The following is a 16410-nucleotide window of genomic DNA, read 5'->3' on the forward strand; positions in this document are numbered from 1 at the left end:
AGGTAGAAAATAGCAGAAGTAGCAACCTGGCAGCTCACACAGGGAACCTGGCCCTCTGACACTTTGGGCTGGCGTGCACCATATACACATATGTTGTTGTTGTTAGGTGCCGTTGAGTCGGTTCCGACTCATAGCAACCCTATGCACAACAGAATGAAACACTGCCCAGTCCTGTGCCATCCTCACAATTGTTGCTATGTTTGAGCCCATTGTTGCATCAACTGTGTCAATCTATCTTGTTGATGGTCTTCCTTCCTCTTTTTTGATGACTGTCTACTTTACCAAGCGTGATGTCCTTCTCCAGGGACTGATTCCTCCAAACAAAAAATCTATATATATATATAGATTTTAAATAATTTTGAATGTCATTAAACAGGGCCCTCTCTCCAATTTACTGAATCTCTAACACTCCCCATGACTTAACAAAAACAAACATTTGTTCGTTTCCGTTACCTGCTTTGGCCCACAAAGCCATATGAATCTGTGACTCAGGTAGGAGAACTTGCCTGTTTTGAAAAGTACACGTTCCATCACCTTTGTTGCTAGATATGAACAGGTGCCCTTGCCAAGGATGCCAGGAGCACTCACTTCTCTAGGGACACAGGGCAGCTGGGCCTCTGCTCGGACCCAGGACCGGCTGACCTGGGGTAGCCGTGAGTGTGGTAAGGGGGACATTCTGACCAAGCCTGACGGCCAAAGGCCAGGAAGGAGACACAACTCGACTTCCACGGGTCGCCCACCAGGTAGCCCTGCCCCCAGCCAGGGCCCACAGCCAGCGTCCCCAGTCCCTGGTCCCCCTCATCCCTGTATCCCTCAGCTAGCTGCACCTCTGCCCTTCCCCCGCGGCACCTCCATCCCAAGCTGGAAGAAGGCCCAGGATGCAGAGCTGCTTCCCGGTGGGAAAGGTTATGCAACAACCTGATAGCATCAAATTACAAACAACCAAGGTCTCCTAGAAGCCACGGATGCCAAATTCAACAGAATGTTTCCTCATCACCAAGGGGGAGGAAGGAACAGTTCTGCTCTTCAAATAAAGCCAGAAAAGATTTTCCAGACCTAGGAGCCGTCAGTCAGGGGGAAAACAGGGTGTCCTTCTCTCCTGGGTGGGAACTAGGTCTGGGGTGGGGAAGGGAACACTGGCAGCTCTAAACCAGGCCTCCTCGCCTGCTGTGGGCTCCAGTCCTCCGTGGGCAGGCTCCTCGTGCCCTTTTGGCTGGAGAAGGCAGGACTGCTCTGCCCCCTACTGCCCCCAAACCGCTCAGTGTCACCTTATCCCTGCAGGGGTGGGCCAAGCCAAGTGGGGCATCCTCACTCGGGCACAGGGTGAAAAGCTGACTCCAGGAGACGCTGCCTCATCCCATCAGCTGAGCTGAGCGGCTTGGCCAGGAAAGGAAAGGGAAGACAGGAGGGGGGCCTGGGGCCTCAGCATGGGGGGAGGCAGCACGTGGCCTGACTTAGCAGGTTGGCTGCAGGGAGAAAGAAGCAGGACTCCGGTACTGTTTGTCCTTCTTCGTTGCGAAAACATTGACTGTCTTCTGTCTTTAGTGGGCTCTCAAGACTGGCCCCCTTACAGCAGAATGCGTGGACACCCCACTGAAGGGGAACCTGGGTGAGGAGGTGCCGGGGGTCCAGAAAGACCCCAGCAGCCTTGACCTGAGCTCCCTTGCCACACCCCAGCCTCAGGGCTGGCCCCTGCCCAGCTGCACTCAGGCTTTCCGAGTCCCGCAGCAATGTTCCAGGCAGAGAGGAAGGAGGAAGCCATGAAACAGTTGACAGGAAACCTGTCTGGAGAATGAGCAAGGAGAAGTGTTCACCCTGAGGCAACTGGCTTTCAGGCGAAGTTCGCTTTCAGGCAAAGTTCGCCTTCAGGCTCTCCTGGGGAAAAAAAGAGAGAGGCGGCCAGCTCCTCCCCGCCCTGAATTCAAACGCTGTGCCCCACGGGTACCACATCAAGTCACAACGTTGGGGTAATAACCTGCCCCACAATGTGTGCAGCTTTAAAATGACCGCATTCCTGGTTCAGTGCAAAATGTCCAATGACAGAAGCCCAGAACACTTTTAAATTAAATTATTCTTGTGTTATTTTGAGGGGGCAGTGGTGGTTCAGAGGTAGAATTCTTGCCTTCCACGTGGGAGACCCAGGTTTGATCTCTGGTGGCCAATACACCTTATGTCCAGCCACACGTATCTGTCAGTGGAAGCTTGCATACTGCTGTGATGCTGGACAGGTTTCGGTGAAGCTTCCAGACTAAGACAGACTAGGAAGAAAGGCCTGGCAATCTACTTCTGAAAATCAGCCAGTGAAAACCCTATGGATCATGACAGTGCATGGCCCCATAAGTCAGGGGCCACCTGGACGGCAGCTAACAACAATGACGACATACATTATTTTAAGTTGCCTGTATATGCTGGCAAAACAATAACAACAACAAAAAGTTGCCATCGAGATGATTCTTTTTCAAGGCATTTTCTGATCCCCTTTCAATTCTTCCCTTCTTGGGACGTGCTGCTTTTTTTTCCTCTAGGGTGAAGATTGACTCTAATGAGCCTAGTAGAGGTCAAGCACAAGACTACATCCTAGTTGATCATCACACAGTGCAGGGCTGGGGGGAGGTGTCGCCCCGCCTTACAGAGGAGGAAGCTGAGCTCAGAGAAGACACAGGATCAGCGCTGGCTCCCAAGCCCAGTAATCAAGCCCCGTCTGCACCTCCAAAGCCATTCACTCTTTCTACCTTGCCCTCTGCCTCCCACAGACAGAGAAGGGTCCAGTGGCTGGAGACATTTTCCTTGACAATTCTGAGGTCCAAAGAAGCAAGACAGGATTTTCCAGATAGCTGGGTAGTCAGTCAGGTATAACAACGTGTGAATAATAGCAGTCAAGTGGTCAGGGAAGGAGCCAGCAGCAGTCAGATGGGGAGGCCCCCCTACTCACTGGCCTAGGCTAGGGCCCTTCCTCAGTCTGTTTCCTCATCTAGCCACCAGAGTGCTTGGGCTGAAGATCCCTAAGGTGTCTGCCAACTCTGGCATTCCTTGAACCCAGGGGTATTCCTGGAGGTTTTGTCACCAACTTCTCCCATTTATAACTTTTGGCTCAGTGGAAATAACCTGGTACCTGCCCCTCTCTTCACTCCCCTCCCCCATGTTGGAGGGATCTTTTAAAATTGAACACAGTGCTGGGGGAGGGGAAGTGGGGGTGACTGCCTAATGGGTCCAGGGCTTTCTGCTGGGGCGATGAAAACGTTTTGAAACTAGAGAGAGGTGGTGGCTGCACAGCACAGTGGGTGTACTAAATGCCACTGAGCCGTACGCTAAAATGGTGGATTTTATGCTCTGTGAACCCTGGTGGCGTAGTGGTTAAGTACTACGGCTGCTAACTAAAGGGTTGGCAGTTCGAATCTGCCAGGCGCTCCTTGGAAACTCTATGGGCAGTTCTACTCTGTCCTATACGGACGCTATGAGTCGGAATCGACTCGACAGCACAGGGTTTGGGTTTTTTTTGGTTTTGACCTTCACCTTAATTAAAAAAAAAAAAAGTGGGGCGTCACTCTCTTAAAATCCTTCCATGATTCCACATTTCTTTAGAATGAAGGCCAAAATCATTAGCCTGAAAGAAAAGACCTCCAAACTTGGGGCCCTGCCTTCCCCTCAACCTCATCTCTCCCTACTCTACCTGTCCTCCCCACCCCAACAATCTCCAGACACGCTGAGACACCAGCAGCTCCCCAGGGCATCGCCAGCTCTCTGCACTTCTCCACATTGCCCAGGTTGCTGCCCTTGCCCAGAGCCCCCTCCCCAAAATCCCTGCTGTCTCCTCCTCATTCTTCAAGACATGAGCCACCTTCTTGAAGCCTCCTTGTTCCCCTCCTGTCTGCGTGAGGTGTTTGCATGCTCCCCTCTGCCATAGCGTTCTTACCTGTATTATAATCACCTGTTCAAGTGTTTGCTTCCAGCACTGTCTAATAAAACATTCCGCAGTGATGGAAATTTACACCATGCCCGATTTGGTAGCTACGCCCTTGAAGTGCAGCTAGTGAGACAAAGAAATGGACTATTTCATTTAAATTTAAGTAATTTTAATTTTTATAGTTACATGTGGCTAGTGGCTACCGTATTAGACACTGTGGCTCTAGACAGAAGGTTCTCCAATTTTAACCTGTGTCTGAATCGCCCGAAAGACTTGTTAAAATAGTTTGCTGAGACCCATCCCCAGAGTGTCTGATTCAGTAATTCTGGCAGGGAGGGAAGAGGTAGGGGGAAGAGGCCCTGGAGTTTGCATTTCTAACAGGTTCCCAGGTGGTGCTAGTCCCAGGGCAAAATCAGAATCACTGCTTTACACTTGAAAGCTCTAGACCCAGACTCAGATGGCCTAAACTTGGATGCTCTAGATGGGTGGTTCTCAAAATGTGGTCTCAGAACCACCTGCATCATCATCACCTGGGGGCTTGTTAGAGATGCAAATTCCCCATCTCCACCCCAGACCTACAGGCTTGGAGATGCATTTCTACACGACCCCCAGGGGCTGCCTACCCAGGACAATCTGAGAAACACTGCTGTAGGCTGTAATTCCTTGAGGTCAGGGGCTCTGAGGGTCTTTGTATCCCCACCACTGAGCGTAGTTCCAGACACATAGTAGGTGCACAGACAAAAGCTTGTAGGAGGGAGGAGGGACAGGAGAGGTGCAGAAGGGCTGCCCAGCTAGGAAATGGATTTCTTATGCGAAAAAGTTCTCCCTTCAAAGAATGGGGCCCCTGCCCAAGTCCTTAAACCTGACTCACTATTTCATAACTGCCTGTGGGAGGAACAGACAAGCTAAGGTGGGTCCTCCAGACAGGAGGTCAGCATGTCAACTTGGGGAACAGAGTGTTCCTCAGGGAAGAGCCAGCTTACTTGCTGGTGCTTCTCCCCCACATCCCTGTTCCCCATGGCTTCTGGACTCCTGCCTCTGAGGGTCTGATCTGTAGGCTCTTCCAGACTCTCTAATTGAGCATCAGTGATGATAGCCTGGCAGTGTACCAGGTCCAGAAAGAAGGAATTATAATCAGCTAATGCAAAAAAGATCCCTGGCGACACAAACTACTACAACCAAGCGCTCGACTACTAGCCAAAAGGTTGGCTGTTCAAACCCACTCAGAGGCATCTCGGAAGACAGGCCTGGCAATCTGCTTCTGAAAGGTCACAGCCATTAAAAACCCTACGGAGCACAGGTCTCTGCACACATGGGGCACCATGTGTCAGAACTGATTCTAGGCCAACTAACAACAACGATGCAAAAACGCCACTCCAGAGGACACACTGTATTTCTCTAGGCTACCGTTGCTTGCAGGCATCAGACACATCACCACCTCTAAGCCTCGCTAGCATCTTCTCTTGATCCAACTCTCCCCAGGAATCAGAACATAAATCAGTGTTCTTGAACGAGAGAGGACCAAAGAAATCTATTTAGAGAGAAAGAAACCAACACCTCAAGAATGAAGTCTCTGGCCCAGGGTCACTGAGCAGGTGTGGCCAGGTGGTACCCCGTTCATCTGTCTCTCAGTTCAAATCTCCATACACAAGACATGGAGATTCTGTAGCTGCTCACTTGTAAAGTTCTCAGGGGAGCTGACACAGGGGACTCCAGCTTAAACGTGAAAAACAAAACTGAAAGATTAGCACTTCCTTCTCGCCACCAGCCACAACGTGCAAGAATGTTCTAGTTTCTAGGTAGCTGCAAATATCCTGCCAGGCTCATATGAAAGGGGGCTTGTGTCTTCTGACCTGCAGACAGCTGGGGGCCATAGCTCAGAGAAGCTGGACAACAGGGAAAGCCCAGCCCCAGACTTAAAAATCTGCCAGACGTTCCTCAAAAGGGGTCATCAGGAGCCAAACCCACCTCTGAAGCCCTTGTGTACAAGAGCCTTCTAACACTTTTATTTTAATTTTTTATAAAACAAATAATACCAATTTGTTATGGGGGAAAAAAGTGGGAAAATCACCTCAATACTGGTCCCACCCATAAAAAAAAAAAACGCAGAGGTAATTGCTACTAATCTTTTGTTGCTTTTGTTGCCTCTTTGAAGTCTTTTTTCTTCTGAGAATAAGTATGCTTAATTTTTACAGAATAAATCATACCTTTCTTACTGTTTTATAAGCTGCTTTATTCACTGATAGGAATCTGCCGAGGGCCATAAACATGCCTCATTTGAACGCTCCTTAGAATGGACGTATCATGATTTCTTTAAGCAGTCCTCTCTTGCTGGACGCTGGGGTCGTGTCCAACTATTGAAAAATCAAAGCCTGGCTCCTGAACATCTTTTTACAGCCATCTTTGTGCCCTTGGCTCGTTATTTCCTTAAGACAAATACTTAGAAGAGGAATCTCTGCATCAATCCTTTGGTCCAGGCTGCCAATTTGCACCCCCTCCATGGCTGCTCCCAAGGAGCCCTGGTGGTGCAACAGCTAAGCACTCAGCTGCTAACTAAAAGGTCGGCAGTTCAAACCCACCCAGTGGTTCTGCAGGATAAAGACCTGGTGATCTGCTCCTGTAAAGATTACAGCCTAGAAAAGCCTCGGGGGCAGCTCCACTCTGTCACAGGGGATTGCTATGAGTCAAAGCCGATGCAACAGCACCTACCAACAACACGGCTGCTATCTCTGAATCGAGGCCTTGTGGGGAAGACTTCCCAGAGCAGGTAAGAGCCTAGCTGGAGGCTGGAGGATAGTTAGGTCGAGACAGAGGCACCTGCAAGAGCACCAGCTTCGACTTAGGGAGAAAGCCTGGCTCCATCCTCAAAAACTGTGTGACTCAGGCCTGTTACTGAACCTCTCTGACCCTCTCTTTTCCCCTCTGTAAATGGAGCTATTAACGCCTACCTTTTTTTTTTCCTATTTTGAGAATCAGAGAAATATATGTAAAACACGGTGCCCAGGTGAGCACTAAATATTTCTTAAATACACGGAATGAATTAATGGTTGGATGGTTGAAGGGATGACTTTTTAAAAAGAAGAGAAGCAAGGATAGCAGGATGAATGGAAAGGCAAAGCATACTTGTTGGAAGGTTGGTGGACTGGCTTGTCGGGAGAGGGCTGGTTCCCTTAGGGGAATCCTGGCAGAAAAGGGAGAAAAGGATGGTCCAGGCTGAACAGAAACTTTCTCTGTGTCTCAACTTGCTTCTTCTTCTCTGGGAGCAAGTGGCAGGTGAGCAACTTTGTCCCTGTTTCATAGTGATGCACCAGAGCCCCAGGTATAGCTTGGCCCTCCCAGAGGCAGAATCCCACACCCCAGCCTGGGCTCAGCACCCACAATGGGACCTAACCCCAACTGAGCCCCTTACCTTGTCGAGTTTGCCACAATCCAGTGTAGGGACCCATGCTTCCTGCCAGCTCACACTTCTGAGCCCATGGGCCATTGTCACCTGGAAATGAACAAACAAGCAAACAAACAAACAAAAAAACACATAATAATCAAGAAGCTGGTTTGCCAACTCTGCTTCTGTGGCCTCATATTCTTGAGTATAATAGGGGCTGGCTAGACAGACTGGTAATAATAAATATGACCACTGCCCTTGAAAAACTACCCTTTATCTGAGCCGGCCTCTGCTTGGCTTTCCCTGCCCCAGGCTAGCCCTGTCTGCAGTCTCTTGCCTTTGCTACCTTTGCCTTTTTATACAGTATTATACAGATGGTACCATCACCACCACTATTTACTGATCACCTATTATGCACCCAGAGCTTCACAAACATCATCTCATAATCCCCCAACAACGCTAAGAAGGAGGTTTTATTATTAGCTCAGTTTTGCAGACACAAGACATAGGCTAAGTAACTTCGAGCCACGCTCTCTACCTTAGAGAGGTTAAGTAACTTCCCCGATAGTAGATAAGGTCTCAAACCCACATTTCTACCTGACCTGAAAACAGTGTTTTTAATTACTGCTCTTGATCCAGACAAGAGCCTGAGCCGCACCTGCATGTGTGAGCCCTTTGAAAACCAGCTGCTGCCTAGTCAGCTCTGACTCAGGGGGCCCCCGTGTGTGTCAGAGTAGAACTGAGCTCATTACCGTTTTCAATGACTGGCTTTTTGGAAGTAGTTTGCCAGGACCTTCTTCTGAGGCACTTCTGGGTGGACTCGAACCCCCAGTCTTCCAATTAGCAGTCGAGCATGTAAACTTTTGAGCCCTTTGAAGGGTCACTAGTTTGACTCCACTAAGGCCACCCACCCAGAAGATGTGACCTGGTGGCTGGAGAGGGTGGCAAAGAGGGAGTCTGAGAGCTGCCAGAGGACTATACAACCTCTAATGTCAAAGTCACTCATTAGCAGCAAAAGCAAAACCTAGATAGCCCTAATCAATACCTAAGGGGCCAGCAGAGAGTCTGCTCTCTGTGCAAGCTTTCCTAGGGGCTCAGCCTTGGAGGTTCCAAGAGCCAGATGCTTAGCATTCAAGCCAACACATACTAGCAGGGCCCTAAGTTCAAAGCAAGTCCCCTGCCCCATTAAAGGGGCTGCACCGACTAGACACACCTCTTGGCGGGGAGGGGTGGGGAGTGCCGGGTGGGTTATCCGTTAGACCACAGTTAGGCTTGGACTGCTTTACCTGTAAACCAGAGGAATGTGTTCCCTTTTGCCGCGCGGTCAACTTTGTCCTTGATCTGGCCCACCAGGCTGTCCATCTCCCGGAGACCCGCAGCGTACGGCCTTCGGCCTGGTGGGCCAGCTGATGGCCGGGTCACAGATAAGGGCACATGCATGTGGGCCAGGCCCACATAGAGCAGAAAGGGTCTCCCACTGGCGCTGGAATGGGAGGGCCAAGAGGTAACTCAACACAAGGCTTACCGGTTTGCCCAGTGCCTCAGGGGAAACCCCCAATAGCTTCCCCATCAACAGACACCCTGCGCGCTCTGAAAATACACATTCATCCACAGTGTCCGAAAAATGAGGGAATAATCTGGGTAGCCAATTACAAATGATAATAAATGTAATAATAATTACTGTCCCTTAACATTTACTGAAGGAAGCCCGGTAGCACAACGGTTAAGTGCTCGGCCGCTAACCGAAAGATCAGTGGTTCACTCCCACCCAGCTGATTCACAGGAGAAAAGACCTAGTGATCCACTCCTGTAAAGATTACGGCCTAGGGAACCCTATGTAGCAGCTCTACTCTGTCCTATGTGTCTCTTTGGGTTCGAATTGACTTGACAGCACACAACAATACATTTACTGAGAGCTTATTAAATGGGGGTCAGGTTGTTGAAGTTCATTCTCATAATAACCTCCTGTTCCCATTTTCAGATGAAGAATCAGAGGCTTAGAGGGATTAAAGAATTCACCAAGCTTACGAAATTAGTAAGTACCAAGGCCTAAACTCAAACTCAGGTCTGGGCAAGAGCAAAGCCCTGCCTTTAACTGCTGCACTCTGAAGTCTAAGGCAAACATATTTTTACATTTTATCTGCTATTTGGCAGCATGCAGACCAGAACATCCATTCCCAGCCTCATCCTTTTCGAAGAGATGAGCACATGGTTCAAGTTGACCTCTGGGAATTCCAAGGAGGAACATGACCTCCAGAGAACATGCAGATCAAGTCTCTGTTAGAGGCCCAGGCGCCAGGCCGCTTCTTTCTAATCCTAAAAATTCAGAAAAGGCCCAGAAAGAAGGGCGTGAAGGGAGCGGCAGCCTCCAAAGCTAAAGCCACTTGGCCTCTGTTACCACTCCGAAAACTTCCTGTCTGCCCCCAACCCCATTTGAAGCTAAGGAACAGGACCAAGGGCAACTGCAGAACCACATCACCTTTCTCCTTCTACAGCAGCAGGGATCCCTGTGGAGCCCGCTCGGCCACAGGCCACACCCATAGGGAGGGGTTCTTCAGAGAACACAGAGTAAGGGTGGTGGGAGATCTCGGTCAAGTTGCACATAGAGTGGGGATAAAAGCACAGGCCTTTTTATACCATTTAACCCAGAGATGGAGTCCCTGTTACAAACTGTTAATGGCCTCAGCTGCTAACCAAAAGGCTGGAGGTTTGAGCACACCCAGAGGCACCTTGGAAGAAAGGCCTGGCAATCTAGTTCTGAAAAATCAGCCATTGAAAACCCTATGGAGCACAATCCTACTCTGACATACCTGGGTCAACATGAGTCCAACTCGAGGATAATTGGTTTGGTTTTTTTTTTGGGTAACCCAGAGATCCGACTTTCAAACTGGCCCAAGGGTCCTTCTGCACTTACCCCAACTTACACTGCCCCACACGAAGTCTTCTGAGTCCACCCAGCCTCAGCTCTGCATTGAAACTGTGTCCTTGGGAGCACCCGGTCTCTGGACTCTCAGGCTTACCTGACTGGGACTATGCCTGAACTCAGCTCTCTAACTGGAATAAAACTCAGGTCACAAGTTCCAAGACAGGGGCCTCTGCCTTCCCCATTTTAATCAGCAGCTTCTCTGCACATTTTGTAGAGTTGTGCTGTCCATTGCAATCGCACTAGCCACATATGGCTATTACTTAAATTAACCAAAGTAAAAGAAAGTGAAATTAAAAAACTCAGTGTCTCAGTTGCCCTAGTCACATTTCAAATGCTCAGAGACCACATTGGCTAGTGGCTACCATACTGGATAGCACAGATCTACAGGGTGACTATCAGTCGGAATCGACTCAACAGCAATGGGTTCGATTGTTTTTTGGGTTGGAACACTTCCATCACTGCAGAAGGCTCTACTGGACGTCACTGCCCTAGGGCGTCTGCCAACCCTCCCCAGGCTGATCGTGCGCAGTTGTGTAGGTTGTGTCCTGCAGCAAGATCCCCTGCTGAGGGAAAGAGTGGGGGCTTAATTCCAGGCCACACTATACTGGCTAAACTGGGCACCCTGGTACAGGTCGGTGCCCACCCAGAAGGGACAATTTTTTCTAATTTGCAGATGGATACCATATTTCAAGGAACCCTAGTGGAGCAATGGTTAAGCACTTGGCTGCTAACCGAAAAGCTGGTGGTTTGAACCCTCCCAGTGGCTCTGAGGGAGAAAGACCTGGCAATCTGCTCCAGTAAAGATTATCCTCCCAAATAAATAAGCTCATCGCCATCAAGTTGATTCCAACTCATAGCGACCCCACAGGACAGAGTAGGGCTGCGCCGTACAGCTTCCAAGGCTGTTATCTTTACAGAAGCAGACTGCCATATCTTTCTCCCTCAGAACAGCTCGTTGGTTCAAACCGCCAACCTTTCAGTTAGCAGCTGAGCACTTAACCACTGCACCACCAGGGCTCCTTCCCATAAAGATTACAGCCTAAAAAACCCTATGGGGCAGTTCTACTCTATCACATGGGGTCGAAATGAGTCGAAAAATCGACCCAACAGCACCCAACACCACCACCATATTGCAGTGGTATGTTGGAGCTGGCTCAAATTTCAGGAGTTTTAGAAGCCAGTTTTAAGCGTGGCCATCGTTAAAAACTAAATTAAATTAACTATATTAAAAGCACAGATAATAAATACTTTTCACTTCCTGATTGTTTTACTACATCTTACTATTTTTTTTTTGGTTGGGTTTACTATTACCTGTGCTCTCGAGGTTATTTATGTCTGTTGTGTCTGTCTAGTGGAAATACTACTTGTGCTTCATCTCTTCCCAACTGGGCATTCGGTGGTGTCCCATTGTTGTTGTGAGTTGCCATTGAATTGATTCTGACTTATGCGACCCCATGTTATAGAGTAGAGCTGTACTCCATAGGGTGTTCTTGGCTATAATCTTAACAGAAGCAGATCACCAGGCCTATCTTCCACTGTACCAATGGATGGGTTTGAACTGCCAGCCTTAGTAGCTTGAAATCAGTTGCAGTGAGAGCATTTACACCACATACATTGGCAAACACTATAAATTAGATTTTCCCCCTGAAGAATCGGCTGTTGGACTTACCACTAGGTATGGGTTAGGGATGGTCCCATCGCCCATCCTTTGTCCCATCCCCCATCTCCAGTCCTCCAAACTCCCACACATACACATGGTTTCTCAAGATCACATTCACACCCTGGGCCGGAGGTTGGAAGGGAGATGAGGAGAGATGGCAGAGTAGGCAGGTTGACGTGTTTGGGCTCTGGAGACCTGCATCCAAACCCCAGGGCTTTAGGCTTTTGTGTTGAACTTCATGGCTGGATGACTCTGGACAACTAACCTCCAATATCTGTAAAGTGGGGAATCATACTTCCCCCTATAGGGATTGCAACTGATGACACAAAACAATTTGTGTATAAAGTTTCGAATGAGAAGCTAATTTGCTCTGTAAACCTTCAACTAAAGCAGAATAAAACTAAAACAATAAAAAAAAGATGCAAAGAACTACTTTAAACAAAACAAAAACAAACTCGTTGCCCTCGAGTCGATTCTGACTCACAGTGGCCCTATAATTACCAAGAAAAAGAAATCAAATGATGTATTGCATTGGGCAAACCTGCTGCAAAAGACCTCTTTAAAGTGTTTAAAAGCAAAGGTGTCACCTTGAGAACTAAGGTGCACCTGACCCCAGCCATGGTGTTTTCAGTCACCTCATATGCATGTGGAAGCTGGACGATGAGTAAGGAAGACCCAAGAAGAATTGAATTATGATGTTGGTGAAGAATATTGAATACATCATGGAGTGCCAAAAGAATGAACAAATCCATCTTGGAAGAACAGCCAGAATGCTTCTTAGAATCAAGGATGACGATACTTCATCTCACATACTTTGGGCATATTATCAAAAGGGACCAGTCCCTGGAGAAGGATATCATGTTTGTTAAAGCAGAGAGTCAGCAAAAAAAAAGGAAGACCCTCAACAAGATGGACTGACACAGTGGCTGCAACACTGGGCTCAAGCGCAGCAACAGCTCTGAGGATGATGCAGGACCGGGCAGTGTTTCGTTCTGGGTCGCTATCAGTTGGAACCCACTTGACAGCACCTAACAACAACAACGCATGTAAAAGAAGGTAATCGAAGAACTTACTTAGGTATAATATGCTGTCTTTTTAAAAGACCTGTGCCCGCGCTGAACTCAGAATGGTAATCATGATTCAATAAAATAAAAATAATTCTAATTTTTTTTTTAATGTGGAAAGGGTATGAGAAAGCAATTTAAAAAAGAAATAAAACTGCTGGATAAATACTGGGAAATTTAGGGTCTAACTGCTATTCAATAAATAAATAATATAGCAAAGACAAACATCAAAAAGAAAAAAAATCATACCTGCCCCACAGGGTTGTTGTACCCATAGTAAATATTTAAGAAACTGTAGCCCTTTATTATAACTGTGCCTCATACATGCTAGCAGTAGTATGACACCTCGGGGGAGGGTGCCTCCTTCCCCAAATTCTGATAGCAAGCTAGAATTCACAAAGATGGCAGAGCCCCCAGACACAACCCCTGGAGACATCTGACCCCCAGACCACCCCTTCATTATGCCCTCATGCTCAATGGGAAAAGGGGGGGCGGAGGCCCTTGTGCATTAAAAATTAAAAAGCAGATTCCAAGACCCGTAACCCAAACCCATTGCTGCTGAGTCAATTTTGACTCATAGCAACCCTATAGGACAGAGTAGAACTGCCCCGTAGGGTTTCCAAGGCTGTCATCATTATGGAAGCAGACTGCCACATCTTTCTCCCATGGAGTGGCTGGCGGGTTTGAAACACCTACCTCTCAGTTTAACTACTGGGTCACAAGGGCTCCTATATTAGAAGCCAGTATGATTCAATTTTTGTTTTAAAAACATGTTTATTCATCTGCACAGAATAAGGCTAGGACATACTCAGACATGCTAAAGCGGTTATCTCTGGGGTGGGATTTAAGGTAATTTTTTTTTCTGTTCGTTCATCTCTGTTTTGAGAGATTTCTAAAGCAGAACACATGCTATTTGCGAAGCACAACAAGAGAAGTGGTGAGTAGAAAAGAACAAAACAAGGAAGATTCTGGAGGGAACATTCCAGGAAAGGAGTACAGGCAGGGCTCAGAGAGGCACTAAAGATTACGATCAGAGACAGCCAAGCCCGGGAAAATCAGCAGGTCAGCAATGAAACCTCAAGAGGCACCTGCTTCTCTTGAAGGGTCCCCAGCCGGTACTGGATTGGAGACAGCCAGGCCTGCAGGTGGAAGCAGGCCACCCTCGTGCAGAGAGGCCTGGCACCTGCCCACCCAGCTCCTCCAGGTCCCTGCCTCTCACTCTGTTGGTGTCTCCCCTTGGGTTGAATGAATGGTGGGCCTCTCTGGAATGGCCCATAATGATAGCCACTGACCCCCACATGGCACTGGCTCCCTTCAGGCCTTGGCATTACAGACAACCTTCTCAAACCCAGACTTGACTGTCAGCTCCCTTCTGGGGCTCACGGCAGCTTGCAGGGTCACCCCAAACTCCTGAGCCTAGCATTCCAGGGCCTTCCTGGGTCCTTTCAGCTTTACATTCCTTCCCCCTCAAAGCCTCCTAATGGCAGCTTCCCTAACCCCCTCACCTTCTCGGCCCTTCTCTGCCGAGCCCAGGCAGTGGTTTTCCTGCAGTACTCGTCCTGGTATCTTTCCTAAAATCACTTCATCAATTCCTAAGACCCAGCTCAAAAGCTCACAGTGACATTGAGCTTCCGTTAAGGGTGATGGGAAAATTTGGAAACGGAGACTCAGGATGGTTCAACAACGTTGCAAATGTAATTATGACACTGAACTGTACATGTAAAAAAATGTTGAAATGGCAAATATTTTTGTTATATATATATATTTGTTGTTGTTGTTATTAGGTGCCAGTGAGTTGATTTTGACTCATAGAGACCCCAAGCGACAGAGTAGAGCCCCCCATAGGGTTTTCTAGGCTGTAAGCTTTACCAAGAACAGATCACCAGGTCATTTTCCCGCAGAGCTACTGGGTGGTTCCAACCGCCAACCTTCTGGTTAGCAGCCAAGTGCTTAACTGTTGTACCACCAGGGCTCCTACATATATATTTACCACAATTTAAAATAAAATTTTAAAAAAGTCAACTCTGAGGCTCCGCAGCTGCCCCCAGGTCATGGACTGCTTCCTCCTTCCTGTTCCCACCACTCTCTGGCCCTTCTATTTTGTTCCTCTGACCCCGCATTGATCACACAGCACAGCCTGCATTAAAGCCAGGTTCTGCCTATCTGCTCCTCGCCTAGCCTGAGAGTTACTCAAAGGCAAGGGCAAGTCTAAATCATGTTTGCACCCCTTTCACAATGTCCAAACACCTTCGGGGCTGCACAATGTAACTCACTCATTTCTTCATTCGAGGAACACTTATTAAGCTCTGGAAACCCTGGTGGCATAGTGGTTAAGCACTACGGCTACTAACCAAATGGTAGGCAGTTCGAATCTGCCAGGTGCTCCTTGGAAATTCCATGGAGCAGTTCTAATCTGCCCCATAGGGTCGCTATGAGTTGGCATCAACTCGACGGCAGCGGGGTTTTATTAATCTTTAAATATGTCCCAAGGACCAGAGATAGAGTGAACTCGATAAATCTGACCTCCACCCTCTTCCACCTTATCCTCTAATTGGGACAGGAGAGAGAAAAATGCAACTAAAAAAGCAATCAGAGGAAAACACTCTGGCGGTTCCTCAAAAAGGTAAACACAGAATTACCATATGATCCTTCAATTCCGCTTCTAGGTATATAAAAAAAAAAAAAAAAATTTTTTTTTATACCCTCCAAAAATTAAAAGCAGGAGTGCAAACGGATACTTGTATACCCATGTTCAATTGCAGCACTATTCACGATAGCCCAAAGTGGAAACAGCCTAAATGTCCCTCAACAGATGAATGGATAAACAGAATGTGCTGAATATATACAGTGGTAAAGAAAAAGGAAGTCCTGATGCGTGCCACAACAGGGATGAACCTTGAAAATACTATGTTGAGTGAAATAAGTCAGTCACAAAGGAACAACTATTGTATGACAGCACTTACATGAAACATCCAGAATAGGCAAGAGTACAGAGATCCAAGTTTATTAGTGGTTACCTGGGCGGGTGGGGGCACGAAGGAAGACACAATGCTTAGGGGACACTAAACTTCTGTTAATGGTGACAGAAAAATTCAAGAATGATTAATGGTCATGGCTGAACAACACAAGGGACATATCTAATGTCACCGAACCGTACACATGAAGATCATTGAAATGGTGAATATTTTGTTATCTACGTATTTACCACAATAAAAAAAAAAAAAAAAAGGAATCAGAGAATTATCTACAAATTGAGTAGGCGTGACGGGGGAAAGTACAGGATGTTGTGGAGGGTACAATAGGAAAACCAAACCAGGCTTGGGGTGGGAGGGGCAAGGAGGGGTCCCTGAGAAAGCGAGACCTGAAGGATCAGGGCTCACTAAGTTGGGACTGTGCCCAGTGGCCATTCAACAGGGAGAGAAGAGCACAGGGGAAGACACTGAAGGAGGAAGGCGTTAGGTCTGTAGCTATTCA

The 16410-nt window shown here is 47.9% G+C and overlaps 1 protein-coding gene across 3 annotated transcripts in view; it reads right to left on the reverse strand.

Moving 5' to 3' along the window:
- Positions 1-16410, reverse strand: part of ARSG (arylsulfatase G) — a 133475-nt gene that overhangs the window by 27412 nt on the left and 89653 nt on the right. For all 3 annotated transcript variants that reach the window (XM_023556957.2, XM_003417205.4, XM_064270835.1), the window contains exons 7-8: positions 8573-8769; positions 7314-7394 (exon numbers count right to left, since the gene is read on the reverse strand). In XM_023556957.2, coding sequence (XP_023412725.1) covers positions 7314-7394; positions 8573-8769 — 278 coding nt within the window. The remainder of the gene's footprint in view (positions 1-7313; positions 7395-8572; positions 8770-16410) is intronic.

The sequence above is a fragment of the Loxodonta africana genome, chromosome 18 (genome assembly GCF_030014295.1).
Source record: "Loxodonta africana isolate mLoxAfr1 chromosome 18, mLoxAfr1.hap2, whole genome shotgun sequence".
NCBI classification, from domain to species: Eukaryota; Metazoa; Chordata; class Mammalia; order Proboscidea; family Elephantidae; genus Loxodonta; species Loxodonta africana.